General features: G+C 44.2%; 1 protein-coding gene and 1 pseudogene across 6 annotated transcripts; both read left to right on the top strand.

Annotated features, from left to right (window-relative positions):
* The first annotated feature begins 524 nt into the window (after positions 1-524).
* Positions 525-20,683, top strand: LOC142848209 (serpin B6-like). 6 transcript variants are annotated; one of them, XM_075969948.1, is made up of 7 exons: positions 525-615; positions 4,481-4,655; positions 6,955-7,107; positions 8,660-8,777; positions 12,234-12,376; positions 19,740-19,895; positions 20,195-20,683. In XM_075969948.1, the coding sequence occupies exons 2-7, from the start codon at positions 4,491-4,493 to the stop codon at positions 20,585-20,587; spliced, it is 1,128 nt and encodes a 375-aa protein (XP_075826063.1). In that variant the 5' UTR covers positions 525-615; positions 4,481-4,490; the 3' UTR covers positions 20,588-20,683. The 6 variants fall into 6 exon arrangements, with proteins under 6 accessions (XP_075826063.1, XP_075826064.1, XP_075826065.1 ...); XM_075969949.1 differs by having other exon boundaries at positions 557-615; positions 7,734-8,777; XM_075969950.1 differs by having other exon boundaries at positions 564-615; positions 7,812-8,777.
* LOC142848798 (nucleoside diphosphate kinase B pseudogene) lies at positions 18,195-19,705 on the top strand (annotated as a pseudogene).
* Positions 20,684-21,683: the final 1,000 nt, after the last annotated feature.

Raw genomic sequence — 21,683 nt, 5'->3', positions numbered from 1 at the left:
TTTTTTTTATTGATAAAAGGAGAATAAAAAAAAAATTTCCACCTCCTCCGAGCCTCCCATTTCCCTCCCCCTCCTCCCACTCTTCTCCCCCTCCTCCCACCCTTCTCCCCCTCCCCCCACTCCTCTCCCCCTCCCTCTCCAGTCCAAAGAGCAGTCAGGGTTCCCTGCCCAGTGGTAAGTCCTAGGTCCTCCCCCCTCCGTCCATATCAAGGAAGGTGAACATCCAAACTGGCTAGGCTCCCACCAAGCCAGCACATTGCATAGGATCAAAACCCCGTGCCATTGTCCTTGGCTTCTCATCAGCCCTCATTGTTCGCCATGCTCAGAGAGTCCAGTTTTATCCCATGCTATTTCGGTAACAGTCCAGCTGGCCTTGGTGAGCTCCCAGTAGATCAGCTCCACTGTCTCAGTGGGTGGGTGCACTCCTCGTGGTCCCGACCAAAGAGCAGAGACTTTCTCGCCTCCGACAGCCCACAGCCACCTCAGTCGTCCCCCCCCCCACCCTCCCACCCCCCTCCCACTAGGGACTTCCTGACTCTGCCCTGCCCTGTAGGCATTAGAGGCTCTTCCTCCGCTAGGTTCAACTAGCTGCTAGCCTGAACTGAGGATCCCGGGGTAAGCTCCGCTGCGGTGGGGCTGTGGGGCGGGGCGCTGGGGGCGCCCACGCAGATGGGAGGAGTGCGCGTGGAGTTAGGAGGGGTCTCCTTCTGTTCCCTTTGCTGAGATTTGCCCTGTGACAGACAGGCATCAGAATCCGGGAGGGTTGGGAACCTAGAGGGACCTAGTAATCTGCCCGGGACAACAGGATTTGCTACCCAGGTGGCCTCTTACTGGCTGCTGTGTCCTAGTCTCAGAGACAGGGCTGGGCTGTTCTCAGGTTGCCCAGACCCTCAGAACTTATAAATTCATATGCCTGAGAGGATTGATACCGAGGACAATTACAGATTTTTCTGTCTTTTTAAAATTTAACTCATGTCTGGGAAATGTTGCGGGACTAGTAGGACATAGGCAAAGTTTTGATATAATTTCTGTGCCAGATGAAATTGAAATGTGTGTTTGTTTTTCCTCTCTTCCTCTTTGTTTTGTTGATGGACTCCCAGCCTTGGACTACTGGACGCTTGCTCACACACACACACACACACGCACACGCACACGCACACGCACACACACACACACACACACGCACCCCCAGCCCCAGCCACAAGCATGCTGCTCCATCTTCCTCCTTGAATCTGTTTTGATAATTAGAAATATGGAAATCTAGCATTCACTTGGTGTCAGGAAGCTGATGAGGTTTGGCTCTTCACTGGTTTCAAATTGCCCGGGAAGTCGATGCTTGTGATAGCATTGTACGCACGGCTGCCCCCTTCCTCCCGTGGATAGCTGTGGTATGGGTTCTGACTATCATTTGTGAGCAGTGCTGAGGCTCATGGACACATGCATGTGGCCACAGGAATGGCTGTTAGTGTTTGAGGACTTCCCTGAGTAAGGGCATCGACTATGCCTTCTGTCATCGCACAGAGAGGGGGTGTTTGGCATAAGTCTCAAGGTTGATGTCTGGCATCTTTATTATGCTTTCCCCGCTGTGTACTTCTAGTGAACATAGGACTGGCCATTTTGGCTATTTTGACTAGCCAGCTTGCTTTGGGCATTCACTGTCTTTTCCTCCAGTGGGCTGGGAATTCAGAGGTTACAGCATCTGTCTGGGTTTTATGTGGGTTCTTGGGATCCAAGCTCCTGTCCTCCTGCTTGTGAGGCAAGTGCTTTACCCTTTAACAGTCTGCCCAGCCTACTATGTTTATAATAAGAATTGATCACCTGAGGATTTCGTATCTTCGGATTTAAACTAATGGTCTTCAGATACGTAGACAAGGCTATTTAAATTTCTACCAGACCTATTCCAGTCCAAAGTATCTAATTACAGTTCAGTGAATCTCCAGGAGCTCACTGCAGAAGCAGCAGATGAAATCGGAGCAGGGTTTGGAATCAACAGTTTCTCCATATCTGACAGAAGGGCATTGTCAGAGGAGCAGCAGGCGGTGGTTATGGTTTGGGAAACTGGCCGACCAGGAAAGGAAAGGTGGGAACCAAACAAAAGTCCAAGGACCCATTAAACCAGCATGTAAATGGTCAAAGTTTGTGAGGAAATGAAGTTATCCTTATGGAGATCAAGAAGCACAATGAGGTGGAGACTCCTGACTTACAAACATACAATGCCTAGAACTAAGTCAGTACCCAAAGGTGGCAACGCTGCTGCAAGTGGAGATGATTCCGAAATAGGATCGTTGAGCTGCTCTTAGCAGCACAGGGAACTGTGCAATACTAACATTAATATTTATGTCCCTAATTATAAACATAATGGTTTATGTCCCTAATTAGAAATTGTTTTCGTTTTTGAAAGTAACATGACATTTTTGTACAATGTGAGTTTTGACCCCAGAGTCTGAAATATCCCAGGCAAGGGCTTTGCCACTGATCTGTGCTGTCTGCTCCAGGAATAGTATTTATATAGTAGTGAACACTTTCACATTAGATAAGGATTAACATTGTGTTGGGGATATGCACTGAATATTTTTAGTCTCTGAGTATTTGATTGCTAAAAATTTATATATTGCATAGTGGAAATGAAAATTGTTTCATTATTTTGCAATATATTCTTTTCAAATTCAGAGCGATGGATGAGTGAGGATTTTACTTAAGGTTTTGACGTATTTCACCAAAAATGTGAGGAATAAGGGGGAATAAAAATATGTGGATTTTTAGGCATTCAGATGTTTAGTTATTTTGGTCACAGAAATAGTTTGTCCTATGCACTTTATCTCCTTGTTCTCAGAAAGCCCTGTTAAACTAATAGTCAAGGAGACAATCTTAAGCCATTCGAACAAGGTCAAGACAAGAGAGGGATGGGCAGGCCAGGCCTGCAGATGTTTTCAGGGAGCATGTTGCTGGAGGAAGTTTCTCAGTGTCAGTAGAGGGAATAAGAAGCTCAGAAGGGGCCACAGGTACAGTCTTAGAAGGAGAAGTCCCTCAGAGTCAGGGGTGAGTGCAGGACAAGGGAAGGAAAGGTGACGATCTAGGGTCAAATGCCACCAGACTTCTCAACAGCAGAGCTGATGGCTGTAAATAGTTAAGCAAAGGCTCCAAGATTCAACTGCAAAAACCATACCCGGCCTATTATAGACACTGCTAAGGTCTCTGTGGAAAGGAGGGACAATGATCTTGTCAGAAAATCAATAAATCAACGGATTGGACAGCATGTGCCCTCAGAGCGAGGGAGTGAAGCAGGAAGTAGCAAGTTCTTAGGGCCCAGCCCAGATGACACTGGTGGAGGGGACTGAGCTGTGCAGCACTTACAGCAAAAGCATCCAAAATGGAGTCCTGTAAATAACGCAGTCCAAGAATACCAGTTGCGTAACACATTTGCATAATAAAACAGAAGAATGATGTACTGGACGCTTGGTGACTGCCTCTGAGTGTCGGTGTGTCTCAGAAGAGTCAAGTGCTTGGGAGCTTTCAAGATGGCCTTTATTGCATGGTCCATTTGAGCAGTGAAGGGAAGTGTGCCTCCCAGCTTGGTGCTGGTGTGCTCAATAGCAGCAGCTGGGTTTTCACTCAGTTCTGTCGCTACAGCTGCACTCACAACCCTCCTATCAACAGAAACGAGGAGATGAGCAATGTTGTATTTTTGTGCTAGAGAGGTGAGCATCGCAGGGAAGGCCATTTTGTTATTACAAAGCCAGGATGTTTAAGACCAAAAAATCCCAAGGAAAAGTAAACAAGGTTTAAAGAGAACCTCACTAACCAAAACTGGATAGTTCTGAGCATCAATAATTAAAAAAAAAAAACAGCTGAAATAGTTTGTAAAGGCTGTGAGTATGTAAATTCAAGGGTTGGGACCTGGGATTATATCTTCAGCACCTGTGTCAGGCTGAGCACAGCTAACAGCCAGGTTGTATTGTTTCTCTTCACTTGCGCTGGAGTTGGGTTCCCTTCCCTTGCTGGTAGGCACTTGCTTTCCTCTTTTCTTGTTCTGTATCTTCTCACAAACTCTTCAGAGTTTCACTGGAAGCCTCTTAGAATGCCAAGACTGTTAGGCTGCAGAAATGGGAGTTTGGTAACTGTTTGTGGCTGATGTCAGAGCAGACAGGCCCGGCTCCTACAGTTTCAAGCTTCCTGCCTTTTCTGCTACATTTGTAGATTTGTGGGCTGGAGAGTCGACTGCTGCCTCTTGTCCCCTCTCCTGACTCCTGGATCCTCATGTAATTACTGATTTTCGCACAGTAGAAAGACAAGGCACTGGCCCTGAGTTAACCTGCTTGCTCCCAGCAGAACGGTATCATTTGATGTATGTAACCTTTACTTTTCATGCTGTGTGTGCCGTGTTCACTGAGCCCCAGCATCACTGTGTGAGTGAGAGTGAAGAAGCAGCCCACACATCAGCCTGTATTTATGTGATACTGATTTTAATTCCTTGTTCCAGGCTCACTATCATGGATCCTCTCCTGGAAGCAAATGGCACCTTTGCCTTAAATCTTTTGAAAATCCTGGGTGAAGACAGCTCTAAAAATGTGTTTTTCTCACCCATGAGCATCTCCTCATGCCTGGCCATGGTCTTCATGGGGGCAAAGGGAAACACTGCAAGCCAGATGGCTCAGGTAAGCAGCTGAATACCACGGAGTGTCAGTTGAGCTGATCCAAATCTCCAAGTGACTGCTCTTGATGAACAACTGTTGGTGACATCAGGATGTGGGTCTATGTGATGGAAGTATCTGCTATCCCTGCTGGGACCCTGGCATGAGCACCTTGATCCATCAGTGCTGGTGGAGTGAATGTTGGTAGGTTGGGGATCACTTGGGCCAGGAACATCAAAGGTTCAGCACCAAGTCCACCCTTTCCCCCATTATCTGTTCTCTGACTCCTTATGGGCCTCAGCCTTCCTCCAAGGAAAGTACACCGGGCTGATCCCTTCCACGACCCTAAAGTTTCTTCCCACATTGGGTCAGGAACAGAAGCAACTGCAACTCCTTCTGGGTACGGCATTTTAGGTGCAGAGGTTTGTGAGTCACAAAGACAATCTGTCTGGAATAACATGGGGAGACAATGAGGGATACGGGGTTGTCCCCTTTCTTCAGAAATGGGGAATGGGGACATGTGTCATTAGGCACATGTATGTAACAAACACCACTGGTTAGGTGATTTAAATAATACACGGTTTTATTTTTACTATTCTACAGGCTGAAGTCTAAAACCAAGAAGTTGACATTTTGGTTTTCTATGCCTTACAGATAGCAGCTACTCTCCATGTTCTCACTGGGTATTTCCTGTTTTCTGCGATCTGATCTCCTTTCTTATAATGATACTTATCAGACAGGCTTAGAGTTCACCCTTATGGCCTCTTTCTAATTTTAGTATTCCTGCACAGGCCTATCTCCTAATATGGTCACCATCATTTAGACAGATAACAAATTGTCACAGGGATAAGGTCTCATATGTCTTATCACCACAAACAAGTACTTCTGCCCATAGACACCAAAGCACGGGCCCTGTTCTCCAGACCCCAGTGGTCATTACTTCATTCTCCTGCCTTGCCAGCTAGTGCATCTCATGTCAATAACATGAACTAGATTTCTGGATTGCTGTGAGCCTCGTCAATTGTTTCAGAACGAGCCAAGCCGACATGCAGTGCATGAAGCAACACTAACAATGTTTCTCGGAATCTTGGGCCTTATGAGGAGTTTCTCTCCTCGGGGTGGAACCAGATAGAGCTCTTTTAGCAGGGCTGGAAGATCCCCTGAGGCTGATCTCATGTCTGGGGTGCCAGCTGTTGGCTATAGCTCTGGTTCTCTTCCAAGTCACTATGTATGGTAGTTCCTACTCCAGAGGTTTCCACGCTGACAGCAGCAGGATAGTTTGTTCTTCTTTCCATGAGGCTAGCTGGACACAGATAAGGCACTGGGTCTTTGAAGACTCACGCCTGGAATAGTATTACCTCTGAATACTGTTGGTGTCTTGGGGTTGCCATTGCTGTGAGGAAACACCATGACCAAAAGCAACTTGGGGAGGAAAGGGTTTATTTCCACTTACAGTTCCGTATAACAGTTTGCCAACAAGGACAGTAGAAGCAGGAACTCAAACAGTGCAGGAACCTGGAGGTAGGAAGTGATACAGAGGCCATGGAGGAATGCTGTTTACTGGCTTGCTACACATGGCTTGCTCAGCCGGCTTTCTAATAGAACCTGGAATCACTAACCCAAGTATGGCACCTACCTACAAAGGGCTGGGCATTAGATACAATGCCCTTTCACATCAATCCCTGAAAAGATGCTGCACAAGCTTGCTTACAGCCCAGTTTTATGGAGGCATTTTTTTCTTTTTTGAGACAAGGTTTTTCTGTACTACCCTGGATATCTTGGAACTCACTTTATAGACCAGGCTGGTTTCAAACTCACAGAGAGCCACCTTCCTCTGCCTCCCAAGGGCTGGGATTGAAAGTGTGCACCACCACTGCCTGACTTGGAGACATTTTCTTAACTGGGTTTCCCCTCCTTTCTGATTGATGTCTTTTGCTTGTGTCAAGTTGACATAAAACTCGCACAGTCAGGCAGTAGGAAAGCCGGCCAAGTTCCAAGGGCAGAGGAGAGACTGCCAAGGTCTCAGGCCGGGAGCTGCCTGCTTTGAGCCATTAGAGGTTGGGTTGGCATTAATGATTTTAGCCAGATATTAAGTAGTGAGTATGAAGAGCTGAGGTTTTTGGAGGTCCATTTCTGCTCAGTCCAGGGACGACAGAGTCTCAAAAAGGACATTAGAGAGGGAACTTTCAAAGCAACTTTGTCGTCTTTTTAGGTGCTTATTTAAGTGGCAGCAGGGATCTGTAAAAATCTGAGGATGAGCTTAGTGTTGACTCATTCCCTGTAGATGGGCCTGCTGAGCTGTGTTTTAATCTGTTGATTTCAGGCACTCTCTTTGGATAAATGCAGTGGCAATGGCGGTGGAGAAGTCCACCAGGGCTTCCAGTCACTTCTCACCGAAGTGAACAAGACTGGCACACAGTGCTTGCTCAAAACAGCCAACAGGCTCTTCGGAGAAAAGACTCTTGATATCCTAGCAGTAAGTCTTTCCAGTTTTTATGAATGAGAGAGGAATTATGTGGTACGGCAGGAAGTGTGTGAGCTGGGTGTCCCCAACTATCTGGGTGCCGGTGCAATTGTATATGGTCATGTGCATTTGTGTTGTTTTGGGTTGTACAGAACACATAGTAAGTCAGCAAAGCACCAGCCCTCAATCTATTTCCCAATCTCCATGTCACCCAGGATAAGGACTATAGAGTTGATGTTTATCTTCCTGCATATACAGAAATTTATTTGTGAATATTTTTTCTGCATACAGCTATCAGAACATACATATTGTTTCACAATTTGTTTCTTTCGTTCTTTGTATTTATGTTGTACTACTATTTATTATGTCATTATTTATTATTGTCCCACTATTATTACTTTATTGTTATTACTGATGTTGGTGTTGGAATCATGGCTTCACACATGCTAAGCATACATATACTCCAACACTGAGCCACATCCCCCATGATTAGCCATCCTTTTATCGTCATGAGTATACATATTTCATGGCATAAAAAGCCATTTTCTCATGGAGGGATTTTAATTTGTACCCTGTCTGCGCCATCACCAACCATGTGATATTGAATATGACTTTATGCATTGTTTATTTGCTCCCAGATGTATTTGTAGAAGAAAGAAAATGAAGCTTTGAGATTATAATATGCATTGTTAATTGTTCTCCCACTGGACCTACAGGAACCCTCTGAGAAGCTGTCTCCCTCTCACACCTAAGGAGAATTGTGAAGTTCTATTATAAAAACCAGTACCCTGAAAAACAAATGAAATATATAACCATGAGCAGTTTGGAAGAAAGACTCCCTAGTCTTACTTTCCTCATTATTGCTTTACTGTTATTACTTACTATCATCCCTTATACGCTATCAACATAATGCATGTTCCAACGCATTTGTGCTGCTGTATCATTTTCTGTTCTAACATGGCAGATTGTGGGCAATCACCAACATCACTCTCATCTCATGTAATGTGCTCACTGGGAGGCTGAGCCATGTAGCTATTCACAATCCAAATCATCAATTAAAATAAAATTTAAAGTAAAATAAATTAAATACAACACTGCACCTGTTGTATTGAAGCAGTCTGTGGCCCTAAGTGACATCAGGCTTGAATAGTGCCAATTTCCGCTTTCTGTTTTCACAGGAAGCTGTGTGAAAGACTGGTGCAGAGTGACTCCCTATGCCCTGTGTTCCCTGCAACACTGTGCGGTGCTGTTGTAGCTCTTGTGGGGCTGTCACTCTACAGGCCCTACAGTTACTACATCTGAGGATTTCCCCAGTGAGCTCATCCAGCCTTAGCTACTGCCTGCAGGATTTTCAGCTTGTGACATTTTAAGACCACCCTCCCACCTCAATCAAAACTAAAACTCAAGAGTTGAATACAGAGTGTAGTTTTGATTTCCCCTCCTGTTTAATAACAAGTGCCTCTGTACATCATTGAATTCATGCTTTCCTGCTTCTGTGCGCAGGGAAGGAGGCTGTTGGTGCTGATCACTTTCGTGGCTGTATAATCACGTTGCTCTGTCTCAGTCTTTTAAAGATTCCTGCCGCAAGTTCTACGAAGCAGAGATGGAAGAGCTGGACTTTAAGGGTGACACAGAGCAGTCCCGACAGCACATCAACACCTGGGTCGCCAAAAAGACAGAAGGTGAACACAGAGTTGTTCTGTTCTGTTTGTTTTCAGAGCTGGGGCTTGAATCCAGGGCCCTGAGCATGCTCTATAGAAGGCTCTCTATTACTGAGTTACTTCCTAGTCAAGGTCAGCCACTATTAATAGTCTTATTATCCTCTCATTCAGAAGAACATCAACTCTTTGTTTTTTTAAGGTGATTGTCTTAGTTAGGGTTTCTATTGTTGTGAAGAGATCATGGCCATGGCAACTCTTATAAAGAAAAACATTTAATTGGGGCGGCTTGCTTACAGTTCAGAGGCTTAGTGCATTATCGTCATAGTGGGAAGCAAGACAGCATGTGGGCAAGCATGGTGCTAGAGCTGAGAGTCCTTACATCTTGATTGAAAGACAGCAGGAAAACTGTCTCACTGGGCATAGCTTAAGCATAGGAGACCTCAAAGCCCACCTCCACAAGGGCACACTTCCTCCAATAAGGCCACACCCACTCCAACATGCTCGCATCAAATAGTGTCACTCCCTTTGGGGGCCATTTTCTTTTAAACCACCACAGTGATACTTGCTTTTTATTTTATGGTTTTGCCATGCTAGGAATCAACTCCAGGGCTTTGCACAAGATGGCAAGTCCTGCATTACTGAACTTTAGCGCCCAGCCCTAAAGTGGAGCCTCTTAAACTTTTCCTGTTTGTGACTCTTTTCACTTAAGATATTCTTACATGACTAAGCATCAAGTAAGATCTTAAAACAATTATTTTGTATACATATGTGTTTATTTATTAAGATTAAAACACACTTGCGTACTAATGAGATTGTATTGCTTGTCCAACCCAACATGATCCATATAGATACATATAATAATTTGGTATTTACTCACTGAAGAATGATGATAGGAAAATATGAGAAGCCTATAATCTTTTATGATTAAGCCATTCTGTTTGTATAAGAGCAGAAAGCGTGTGTGGGAAAACACTGCAGTTCCCAGCACTCCAGAGTCCTGAATCTGAACCACAGTGCTTTAGGTAGTGCAGGTTAGTGTCATAGGAATGTCAAGGTGCGTAGTACAGTGCACATGTGTGTGTTCAAAACCATGGCTGCAGAGAATCCATCTGATGCAATGCAGTCCATTAATGCCACAATACACCAGACATGTTTGATTTCAAAGTAATTTTTGGTCCTTTTTCATTCAAATACCTTTTACTGTTGCAATGTTTTGGCTACTGCCTCATTCGGTTACACGGTGGGATCATGACCCCCATTTTAAGAAACTTTGCTCTATAACCAGGGGTAGCGGTGTAGGATTTTATTCCCAGTATTTGGTGGGCAGAGACAGAGACAGAGGGCTCTTTGTGAGTTAGAAGTCAATTTGGTCTATAGACTTGATCTACATATCATGAGTTCTTGGCTAAACAGGGCCACTTATTACTTATTGAGGACTGGTCTCAAAGTGAGAGGGTGGAGAAAAATCTTTGCTCTAAACTGATGCAAGCTTTACTGTCCTGCCTTTGATAAATTAACAGTATTTGACATGCTGTGTGGATTTATCCTGCTCTAACCAGTGTGTCTGTGATGTCCCCCAGTATCTTAGATTGCTTTTCCAGACCCCATTTTCTTCCCTTCCTTCCCATTTATATCTCTCTCTGCCTCCTTTCATTTTTCTTAGTTTCTTTAAGAATAGACTGAAGAACAGTCTGTACTCCGAGTTGGGAGCATCCTGCTCTAATGTGGCTCAAATTCTATAGTTCTAGTGCATCCCTGCAGGTGGGTTGGCCCTGCCCTCCTTCACCTGCAGTGCAGGTGGCTCTTTCCGTCACATGGAGAATTATTATTAACTATTGAAAGCTCAGCCAACAGCTTAGGTGTGGTTCTAACTAGCTCTTGTAACGAAATCAACCCATTTCTATTCATTTACTTTCTGCCTTGTGATTTTATCACCTTTGTTCTGTGATGCCCATACTGCTTTCCTGTTTCCTCCATCTCTGGCTGGTGACTCTCCATGTCTCTGCTGTTTTGCTTCCCAGCATCCTCTCTGCCCCCCAAATAGTGCGTAGCTAGTGATCATTCGGCTTTTTATCAAACCAATCCAAGTGACAAGTTTTCACAGTGTACAAAAAGATTATTCTGCAACACTGCAATTGTAAGCTGTCGCTTATACTGATAAGGAACGCTGCATAGCTGTTTATCTACTTTTAAATTGAATTTTTAAAAGCCCGACACAGGAAATTATGCATATATATGGGGCTCTGTGTTACTTGTAACACATATAATCTTCCTCAGATAGGAGGTTAATATGTTTATTGATCCAGATATTATTGTGTGTGTATGCAGTGCAGGTCCACCTGTGTGTTCACATGTGTGTGCAGTGCAGGTCCACCTGTGTGTTCACGTGTGTGTGCAGTGCAGGTCCACCTGTGTGTTCACATGTGTGTGCAGTGCAGGTCCACCTGTGTGTTCACGTGTGTGTGCAGTGCAGGTCCACCTGTGTGTTCACGTGTGTGTGCAGTGCAGGTCCACCTGTGTGTTCACGTGTGTGTGCAGTGCAGGTCCACCTGTGTGTTCACGTGTGTGTGCAGTGCAGGTCCACCTGTGTGTTCACATGTGAGTACATGTGCATATATGTTGTTTCTCAGGCACTGTTCGTCTCATCATCATTTCCTTTTTTTTTCATGAGACAATCTCTCATTGGACTGGAATTCACCAAGTAGGCTATGCTGGATGCTCAGTATATCCAACAGATCCATCTGAGCCTACCTTCAAAGGGTTGAGATTACAGACATGCAAGATCACATCTACTTGTTTGGATTTATTTGTTAACGTGGGTTCTGGGAATTGAACTCAGGTCTTTGTGCTTGCAAAGAACACACTTTAATGACTGAGTGATTTGAGTTTATATCCAAAACACTTTTTAAAGATGTACTTTTTAATTATGTATATGCCTATGACTTTGTGTCTGTGTGTAAATGTGTTCACCGCTGGGCGTCAGAAGAGGGCATCAGATCCCCTGTAGTTGACTCACAGGTATTTGGGAGACACTTGACTCAGAAACAGTGTCCTTTGCTAGAGCAGTAAGAACTCTTCACCCCTGAGCTATATTCCTTGAACCCCTCCATTTTTTAAAAATAAAAATCCTTTAAGTTTCTTCTTTAAGACATGCGTGGTCCCCTTCTAGCTCATGTGTTAAGGGTTTTTTACACTGGTTGCACTAGAGTTGACTCATGCATTATGCATTCATTGGAAGAGCGATATTTTTATTTCCTGAATATCTTCTTTTGTCTAATTTTTTCTTCTTCTTATAACCTTTGAAAAGTGTCCCCTTTTTTGTGGTGATAGTTGTGTTGCTTTAGGGACAAATACTTGACTTATATTTAAGGGACAGTGAATTCCCTTAAATGTATGCTCGACCATTCAAGCAGGTGGCCCCTTTGCATGCATCCGTCAACTCTCTTAGTACAACGGCTTTTTAATTCTTCTGTTCAGATAAAATTACAGAGCTGCTGTCTCCAGGCACAGTGAATTCAGACACTCTGCTGGTCCTTGTAAATGCCATCTACTTCAAAGGAAACTGGGAGAAGCAGTTTGACAAAGAGGACACCCAGGAAATGCCTTTCAAAGTCACCATGGTGAGTGGGGATTGGTCCTTTACTGGCCTCTAAACCATACAAGGAGGCTGTCTCATGCAGCCTGTGCTTCATATATATGGCTTTGAATATTTTGGCAAGGACTCCTTGCTAACCCTTTAGGGCTTTTCTCTCATCCTTTTCATCTTGGATACCTGCTTGCTCCCCCAGTTTCTTGTCAGTACCCTGCTATTGTGACCTGTTATGTTCTTGCTGGTGTCTGCACACAGGACAAATCTATGGCACTGCTCTCTGTTTACTCATTTGGGTCTGTGGCACTCCTCAACTTTCTACATACAGTGTATAAGACTCTTTGAACCCCAGGACCTTGCCCATCTTTCCCGATTCCCTGTATTCCCAGCACTGTCCTCCACAAAACTCCCATCGTATATCCCTGTTCTTCAAGCTGTTACCACACTTCCTGCCTGTCTCTACAAGACAACACAGCAGTCAACCACTTTTGTCACTGCTTTTGAAGGGAGACAATTGTTTTATAGTAGCTAGCTTATAAACATTACTTAGTAAACACTGTAACAGCGAGTGATATTCAGTTCGGATTTGATGGGGCAGGTACAGATTTTTGCTTTACAATAAGAAAACAAAGGCATGTGTATGCAAGATAGACTCTAAGTTTAACAACCTCCTTCTTGGAGGATATCACTTGCTGAGGGCTCTCCTTTGTTGTTCTGCTTTCTCAACATATGGCCTTCACACACACACACACACACACACACACACACACACACACACACACACAGGTAATTTTTATTTCCTGTGCATTATTAATGTTTTGCATGTATGCATATATGTGCATTTACCTCTAGCCCATGATGTTCAGAGAGTACATAATTTAAGGGCTCTAAAATGAATGGTTGTGAGCTGGTGTATGGGTTTTAGGAACTGAAACTAGGTTTTCTGCAGGAGCAGCAAGTGCTCTTTACTCGTGAGCCATCTCTCCATTCCAGGAGGATCTTCCTTATCATGCTTACACCGTGGCTTGGACCTTAATGTTGTGTGAATACAGAAAAGGACAGAGGGAGGAAGGAGAGCAAGAAGTCTCTCCATTGAGCTCCTGCTCTTTCATCCAGAGGGAAATCTTTCTAATATATTTTATTCTATTTTCATTTCTTATCTCTGCAGTAGAGAAAGATGCGGCTGTGGCTAGAGTGAAGATTGACTGCAGCCCATATATGCATGTTGCCAGTCTAGTGAATGAGCTATAATAGCCATATATTTTTCTTATTTTGAATGAGTGAGCTTAACAGCCAGTTAAAGTAAAAGGACAAAAAACAAGAGATAGATGTAGACGGGTGAATGGATGCACGAATGAATGGCCACCATCAAATCAGGAACTCAAAACATCATGTAGAAATTGATTGGGAAAGCCCCTACTAAATAAAGCAATCAGCTGGCGTTTCCAAGAGAGGGAACTGCAGGTGGAGCAGGGGTGTCCCATAAATTAGCCAGCTAGAGTTCCTCATTGAGAGTCCCAGACAGAACAGAATGTGCCCTCTGTGAGGCTTTGCAGTAAAAGACTAAATAACAACAGATGGAGATAACACCACCAAATAAGGGCTTAAAACACCCAGTAGAAGCCTCCTGGGAAGTGGAAGCAGTCATCTGAAACCCAATTGAGCTCTCTCTCCATGGCTGAGGTTCCCATGGCAGAACTTTTCTTTCCCACTGTGGGTACTTTTATATCATGGAATAAGCACTAGAAACATCTGTTGGAAGCAGCTTACCTTCTAACTGTTCTCAGGGACACACAGTGTTTATACTCTTGGTCTCTTTTGCATTTCCTGTCAGATCTGGCAGGAGGGAAACAGCTGATCATAGACCAGGAGACTAGGAGAATACTGGACATAAACATGTTTGGTTTGGAAACATGGGTGGAGGGGAGAGGCAACATCTCTTCCAGAAAGAGCTGCCAGGTAAGTTCAAACAGCACATGATAATTACCAGTATAATGTACTTGCAGTAGCTGCAGGACCAAAACCACAGGATTTTGTATTGAAACAGATTTTTGTTCATATTCCACATTACTAAATGAATAGGAATTACAGACACAAATCAGCGAATCATTAAATTACTTTTATATTACATGATTGGATGCTTTAGGTACTGGAGACATTTGGGGAGAAATTGTACAAGGCAGAGATCAACTCCTTGTGGGTTATGGCCAAAAGCCAGTCCAGGTCCATTTTCCCAGAGTTTCTTTAGGAACAGTCCTGCTTGTTACTGATGGATGCTCCAGCCGCATACAAGCATGGTTGTGACAGAAACTGTGTGGGGCCCACGATCAACAATCCAAACATCCTGGTAAAGTGTTCTAGCTGCAGGCCAGGGACATAACAGAAGAGACAAGGCCAGGAAGCTGCTTGGCTCCGGGCTACCTCAGGCAGACATGACATGGCGAAGATAGAACATTTGTTCATTTTGTTTCAGAAGAGGGTGCTATGCCAGAGAACTGTGACGGCAAAGAGCTTTTTCCTGTGTTGGTCACAAGATATTCAGTAAATTTTGTAGTTGTTTCTAGCTTAGATCACAAGAATGGTAAGAACCGAGAAAGACAGGTAGAGGACATGGTCGCTTCTGGTTCAACTACAGTTTCGCTTTGTTTTTTTTTTCTAGTAAGGTGTTCATTTTGCCTGGCCCTCAGAATTGCTGCTCACTAGTTGTCACTAATGTAGTCAGAAGGTGTGACTTGAGCCTGCTGTGTCCCCGGCATTAACTGGCTGAGTGTGCCCACACACATGAAGTTTTTTTTCCTGAGGCAGAGCAATAAGAAATAAACATAGGGAAGATCACTGTGGTTGACATGTTCCACTGAGACAGACAGTGGAGGTAGCAGGATGCTGTGCTTGGGCTGGTTGTTGACCTGCTTCCCCTGGCTTGCTTGGCCTGCTTTCTTATAGATCCCAGGACCACCAGCCCAAGATGAAACCACCCACAATGGGCTGGGCCCTCCTCCATTGATCACTAGTTAAAAAATGTCTTACAGCCTGATCTTAGGGAGGCATTTTCTCAACTGAGGCTCCTTCCTCTCTGATGACTCTAGCTTGTGTCAAGTTGACATCAAACTAGCTAGTATAGGGTGTGTTTACGGATGAAAGATACGAAGGAAGCATTCACTGGGAAGATGGATGTGAGCAGATACCAGGACATAAGGATCTGAGGTTCTGTGTTCTGAGGTGAGGGGGAGTGCAAGCAGGACAAGCTTGTGTTGGGATTCTAGGTTGGTCTAAGATTATCAACTTATGCTCACACTAGAGCAGTGGTTCTCAAGCTTCCTGAGGCTATAAATCTTTAATACAACCCATGTTGTGGTGACTGCCATCCATAAATTTTTTTTGTTGCTATTTTCACAAGGGCTCTTAAGTTCCAGTCTCAGTGTCCCTCAGGGTTCAGAGAGAATGCTATGGCAAGTGAAGGGACTTAGAAAAATTTGAGGGCAAATGAATTCTCCACTGCATACTTTTCTGTATCAGTTTCTTTATTGTTCTGCTTCTATCCTAATCCCTCTTTCCTACTTCTAACTTCTCCTAGCTGCTTCTCTTAGCTTCTTTCTATTCTACTCTAAAACCTCCTCTCCTTCAGGAGCCTTGAAGCAATAAAGAAATTACAAGAGTTGTTCCTTTTTGGTCAAGAGCACATTCCTAAGGCAAGTGATAGGGAGGTGAGCCATTGCCATGACAACACAAGGGTCCAAGGTTACAGAAATGAGACAGTGACCAGCGGACAGGAGGTATAGTGAGATAAGCTTTAACAGAGATCTTTTGTTAACAGACTGGCAAGCAAAGAATTCGGCAGGCTTTCCTTAGTAACCTTGGTTGGACATCTGCGTTTCTGACCTTACATAGTTGTAAGGTTTCAAACATTTGATATTGTTAGGGATTTTCCTAACATGAGCTCTCTGCCAACACAAAAATCCCAACAAGCCAAATCTCAACAAGCCAAATTAAAGAATATCCAGGTTTAATGGGATTCCCGTGCTCTTGGGTGGCCCCAAGGGAAACCAGGAAGCCACAAATGCAACCACAGTGTGGCTGGAGGGGGGTGAAGGCCACAAGGGGACTTTCCGGGGGAGCAGTTTAAATAGACTGGGGACGTGGTCAAGTTTTTGGCAGGCTGCCTTGACCCTCCTTCGGGGAGGGGTCAAGCTTTGGTGGGCACAGGGACAGGGCCTCTAAAGATAGAGGCCAGAAACTGGGACTTACAGATCTATTTACAAAAACCTTTTAGTCTAGTTTAAACTTGCTCTGAGATAGAAGTTAGCTAATTGTGTGAAGTTTGTGTTAGACTGAGAAGACATTGTTAATTTTTGACATTACTCTGAGTAAAAAGGAACAAAGCAGGCTCTTATGTGTCTACAGTCCTCATGGGACAAATAGATCCAGTTCTGAAGCATGTCCCAGTATATTTTCTATATATCAAAATTATACAGACAAATGAAAAGCCATTTTCCTGATCACCCACAGATATATGTGCCCAGTAGACGGAACATTTTCATGAGATAAACACACACACAGTGGGTAAACACCCAAAGGTTTTCTTAAGGAAGAAATGAAGTTCTTAGGGAAGAAATAAAGTGACTCATGAGAGAAACTACAGATGGAGAAACTGGTTTCCACAGCCAGAAAGTCCATGACCTTACCAGGTGGGCCTCCTTATTAGAGAGCCACTCATTGGTAGGTTGGCCTGTTGAATACTAGTTATCACCTGCTGTATCTCTCATGGCCCCTGACGCTGTTTCATAACCGTAATTGTGCTACTGCTATAAGTCATAATGTAAATATCTGATAGGCAGGATATCTGGTATGCAACCACTGTAGGGGTAGCAACCCACAGGTTGAGAACCACTGCACAAGAGCATTGCCATACTGGGGTGTTAAACCATTGCCTTGTGCTGGAACCTCTGGCTGCTATGCTGAGGTCAGTGACAAGAAAGGAAAGTCATCACAGTACCTCAGGGCTGTAGTGGTGACAGTGAAGTTTTTTAAAAAAGTCAGATTTTGATTCTATTTCAAAGGGACCGATGTTGTAATATGGGAATGAGGCAGATGCAGGGTGTGAGAAGGGAATGATATTTGTATATCAGACATTTACATTATGATGTCATATGTTCATTGTTGCATGAGATGATAAAAGAAAGATGATCACTCCAAGATGAATTTTAGGCCTTGGCAGCAAGGAAGAACAGCCTCTGAAGTACTGAACCTTGACCCTCCATCCAAAGGCATATTTATTGATGGTTACACAAAGTTGTTTTTTGGATAAACAAGTTCATCATAGCAAAGTCCCTGATTTAATCTGTATGTTTTTCTGAAGGAAAGCATCACACCCCTTCCCCTTTTGTCTTTATTGTGTACTGTTTGCAGTACCCAACAATCCAGGAGCCCCAGGTGTGCCAGGGATGTCTTGTGACTAAAATCATGCAATGGCCATAACGCTGCTTCAGAAAAGCATCTCTATTAATCACAGAAAGCAATCACTGATTTCCACCATGACTTCTTCAAGGTTAAAGTCCTTCTAGAAAACAGCTGTTCCTTCTGATATTTACTTTAGATACAGTTAGAAAGAAGCAAGTATTCTGTTCTAGTGTTTGCACTTGATACGGTGACTCTGCTAAATTCCTACAACAGACAGGTAATGGTGTTGTCAGTTAGAAGGACTACGAGGGACAGTGTGGTGGCTCAAATAAGAATGGCCTCAGACTCATATTTGAATGTTTAGGGAGTATTATTAAGAGGTGTGGCCTTGGCTCTGGTTTCTGCTCCCATTGCTCATCGCTGGCACTGGCGGAACAACCAACTTGTGGACCATGGCTAACTTTGAGTGTACCATTGTGGCCATCAGGCCAGACAGCACGCAGCATGACCTGGTGGGTAAAAGCATCAAGCGCCTCGAGCAAAAGGGGTTCTGCCTAGTGGCCATGAAGTTCCTTCGGGCTTCTGAGAAACACCTGAAGCAGCACCACATTGACCTGAAAGACATGCCATCCTTTTCTCCTGGGGCTGGGGAAGTACATGAACACAGGGCCTGTGGTGGCCATGAGCTGGGAGGGGCTCAATGTGGTGAAGACAGGCCAAATGATGCTGGGAGAGACCAATCCAGCTGATTCTAAGCCAGGCACCATTCGAGGGGATTTTTTGCATTTAGGTTGGCAGAATCATCATTCATGGCAGTGATTCAGTGTGAGGTGCAGAGAAAGAGATCAGTCTATGGTTTAAGCTTGAAGAACTGATTGACTAAAAGTCTCTTGCTCATTACTGGTGGATCCCTAGGCTCAGCTCTTCATTCCCCAGAATGAATGGATCGTATTTTCTAAACCAATAAAAACTTTTGAACTGGATAAAAAGAGATGTGGCCTTGTTGGAGTAGGTGTGGCCTTGGTGGGGAAAATGTGTCACCTTGGGGTTTCAAATACCTGAGCCAGGCCCAGAGGCTCCCTCTCTCCCTGTTGCTCGCTGACCCAGATGTAGCACTCTTGACTACAACACCATATCTGCCTAGATACCTCCATGCTTCCTGCCATGATGATAATGGACTAAACCTCTAAACCTGTAGGACCCAGCGAAATGTTTTCCTTTATTAGATTTGCTACAGTTCTATTCCTCACAGAAATAAAACACTGACTAAGACAGAGAATAGTTGTAGGGAGATCAGATTTGCAAAGGAAAGTACAGAGCTTGTGGTGACATCTTAAGTTGGGATTTTCTTTCTAAGTGAAAAAGTCAGACAGGAAGTAAAATGTATGTGTGGAGCCCTAAGGGAAAAGTCCAGGCTAAAACAGTGAATTTGGGAATTATGTTCAAAGTCATGAGAATAAATGAGATCCCCTGTAAGGACAACAGATTTATTTGGAGACTGGGCAGGTCAGTTTCCTGACACTGTATTAGCTGATATGGAGATAATCAATTTAAGAAGAGAAAAGCTTCATTTGACTCATTTTTAGGGATTCCATTTCCTGATGAGATGAAACCGTGATTTAAGCCTGTAATAGGAGTTCTGACTGGTGATGGTGGGATCAGATAGGGAGCAAAAGGGTTCACCTCAAGGACAGAAAGTGAAAGAGAGGAAAAAGAGGTCAGGATTCTCCAATCCCTTTGGTGCATCCCAACGACCTGAATACCCCCTACTAGGCCCCATATCTTAAAGATTCTACTTCCTCCCAAAACTCTACTCTGAGGACCAAGCCTTAAAAAAATGGATTCTTTGAGGCACATGTAAGTTCTAAATTACTCCAGAAGTTTGAGAGGCTGATGAAATACTCTGGAAGCTTTATCAAAGTGCTCCTGGGGGCATAGAGTGGTTGCAAAGTATCCATTGTGTCTTGCTTCAACTTAATATTTTCCATCCTTCACAGAATGAGGAGAAACCTGTGCAGATGATGTTTAAGAAGTCTTCCTTTAAGATGACCTACGTGGAAGAGATATCCACTGCGATTCTGTTGCTTCCCTATGCTGGCAATGAGCTGAACATGATCATCATGCTTCCAGATGAGAACGTTGAACTGAAAACGGTAATGATCACGAGACCTTGATGGGACTGTGAGGGAGAAAGAGTGGCATTTGTGTTTCTGCAGGGGTGGCTTCCTAGGCTCCCATGTTCATGTTTTTATCTTCCATTCATTTGTGAGGCAAGGGTGGAACCCAGAGCCTAGAGCCTGCTTGACAAACACTCACCACCAAGCTGAATCCTAGCCCCTCCCGGCTACTACATTAACTTAAAGCCATACATCCCAGGGCAGTGTAGAGCCTCCCCATCGTCTCTAGTGCCCCAGGTGACAACGTTGTCCTAAAGTGTCCAACTCTCTTCTAGGTGGAAAAGGAAATAACTTATGAGAAATTCATAGAGTGGACGAGGCTGGACAAGATGGATGAAGAAGAGGTGGAGGTTTTCCTCCCACGGTTTAAACTGGAGGAGAATTATGATATGGAGGACTTCCTGTGCAAGCTGGGCATGACGGATGCCTTTGAGGACAGGGCAGACTTTTCTGGAATATCTTCCAAGCAAGGCTTGTCTCTGTCCAAGGTTGTGCATAAGTCCTTTGTGGAGGTCAATGAGGAGGGCACAGAGGCTGCGGCTGCCACCTCCAGTGTAGTTTATAAGTGTATGCCCCCCTACTTCTGTGCCGACCACCCCTTCCTTTTCTTTATCCAGCACTGCAAGACAAGGGGGATTGTGTTCTGTGGCCGGTTCTCCTCTCCTTGAGAGAGGGTGCTGCTGAGTCAACCCACTACCTTTGCCCAGTCCCTCTCCCATGATTCATGATTTATCTGTGGATTAATAAATGTTGTGACAAGTCTGTGCTTGGTGGCACATACCTGTAAATCCAGCACTTAGCTGATGAAGTTGAAATGATCAGAAGTCAAGCAAAGGCAGTCTTGGGTATATAGCAAATTCAAAGCAAGCCTGGGCTACATGAGACCATTAAAAATGAACAAACATGGAAAAACAAATTAAGATGAAACAAAAAGAAAAGAAAATATCTGATCCTGGACGCTTTATACAAAAGAAGTGATTAGTTCATGGTTCTGGAAGCTGCAGAACATAGGGCTTCTGTATGGCTTTAGTGACGCCCCCTAGTGGATGGCACTGGAACAACAGTATGTGAGATTCAGATTTGTTACTAACAAATCTTTAGAACCCCATCACTCATTCTCATTCTCTGTCTCTGTCTCTCTCTGTCTCTCTGTCTCTGTCTCTCACTCTCTTTCATTTGTATTTTAACAAATAAGCTTTGCCAGAAGTTCAGAAAGTAAAACAGCCACACAGGTCAGCCTTATAGACCAGGCAGTGGTGACACACAGCTTTAACCCCAGTAGCCACACTACTTTGCCATAGAAACCATGCTGTTGTGGTGCACACCCTTAATCCCAGCACTAGAGAGGAATATAAACTGGGAGAGACAGCTCTCAGACACAGTCTTATTCTGAGATTCTTGAAGGCAGGATTATTATTTCAGACTGAGGCAGAGGTAAGAGCCAGTAGCTGACTGTTTGCTTTTCTGACCTTCAGGTTGAACCCCAATTTCTGTGTCTGAGTTTTTATTAATTGTGCTACATTTCTCTCTGTGTGTATTTGTTTATGTATGTGTACAAGTGTGTTGTGTATGTGCATATGCTGTGTGTGTATGTGTGTATGCCTCTGATGTAATGCTAATTACTCCCTCATTGACCTCTCAGTGGGGTAGGGAGTAGAAGGAAGGAGAGAAGGGGAGGATTGAGGAGAACTTGAGGGAATGGGATAGTCAAGATGGAGGAAGGACAGAGATGAGAGCAAGGAAAGAGATTTCTTGACCGAGGGA

This window comes from Microtus pennsylvanicus, chromosome 4 (assembly GCF_037038515.1).
Source record: "Microtus pennsylvanicus isolate mMicPen1 chromosome 4, mMicPen1.hap1, whole genome shotgun sequence".
Classification (NCBI taxonomy): Eukaryota; Metazoa; Chordata; class Mammalia; order Rodentia; family Cricetidae; genus Microtus; species Microtus pennsylvanicus.
Note: the sequence above shows the minus strand (reverse complement) of the source record. Positions and strands in the feature narration are given on the sequence as shown.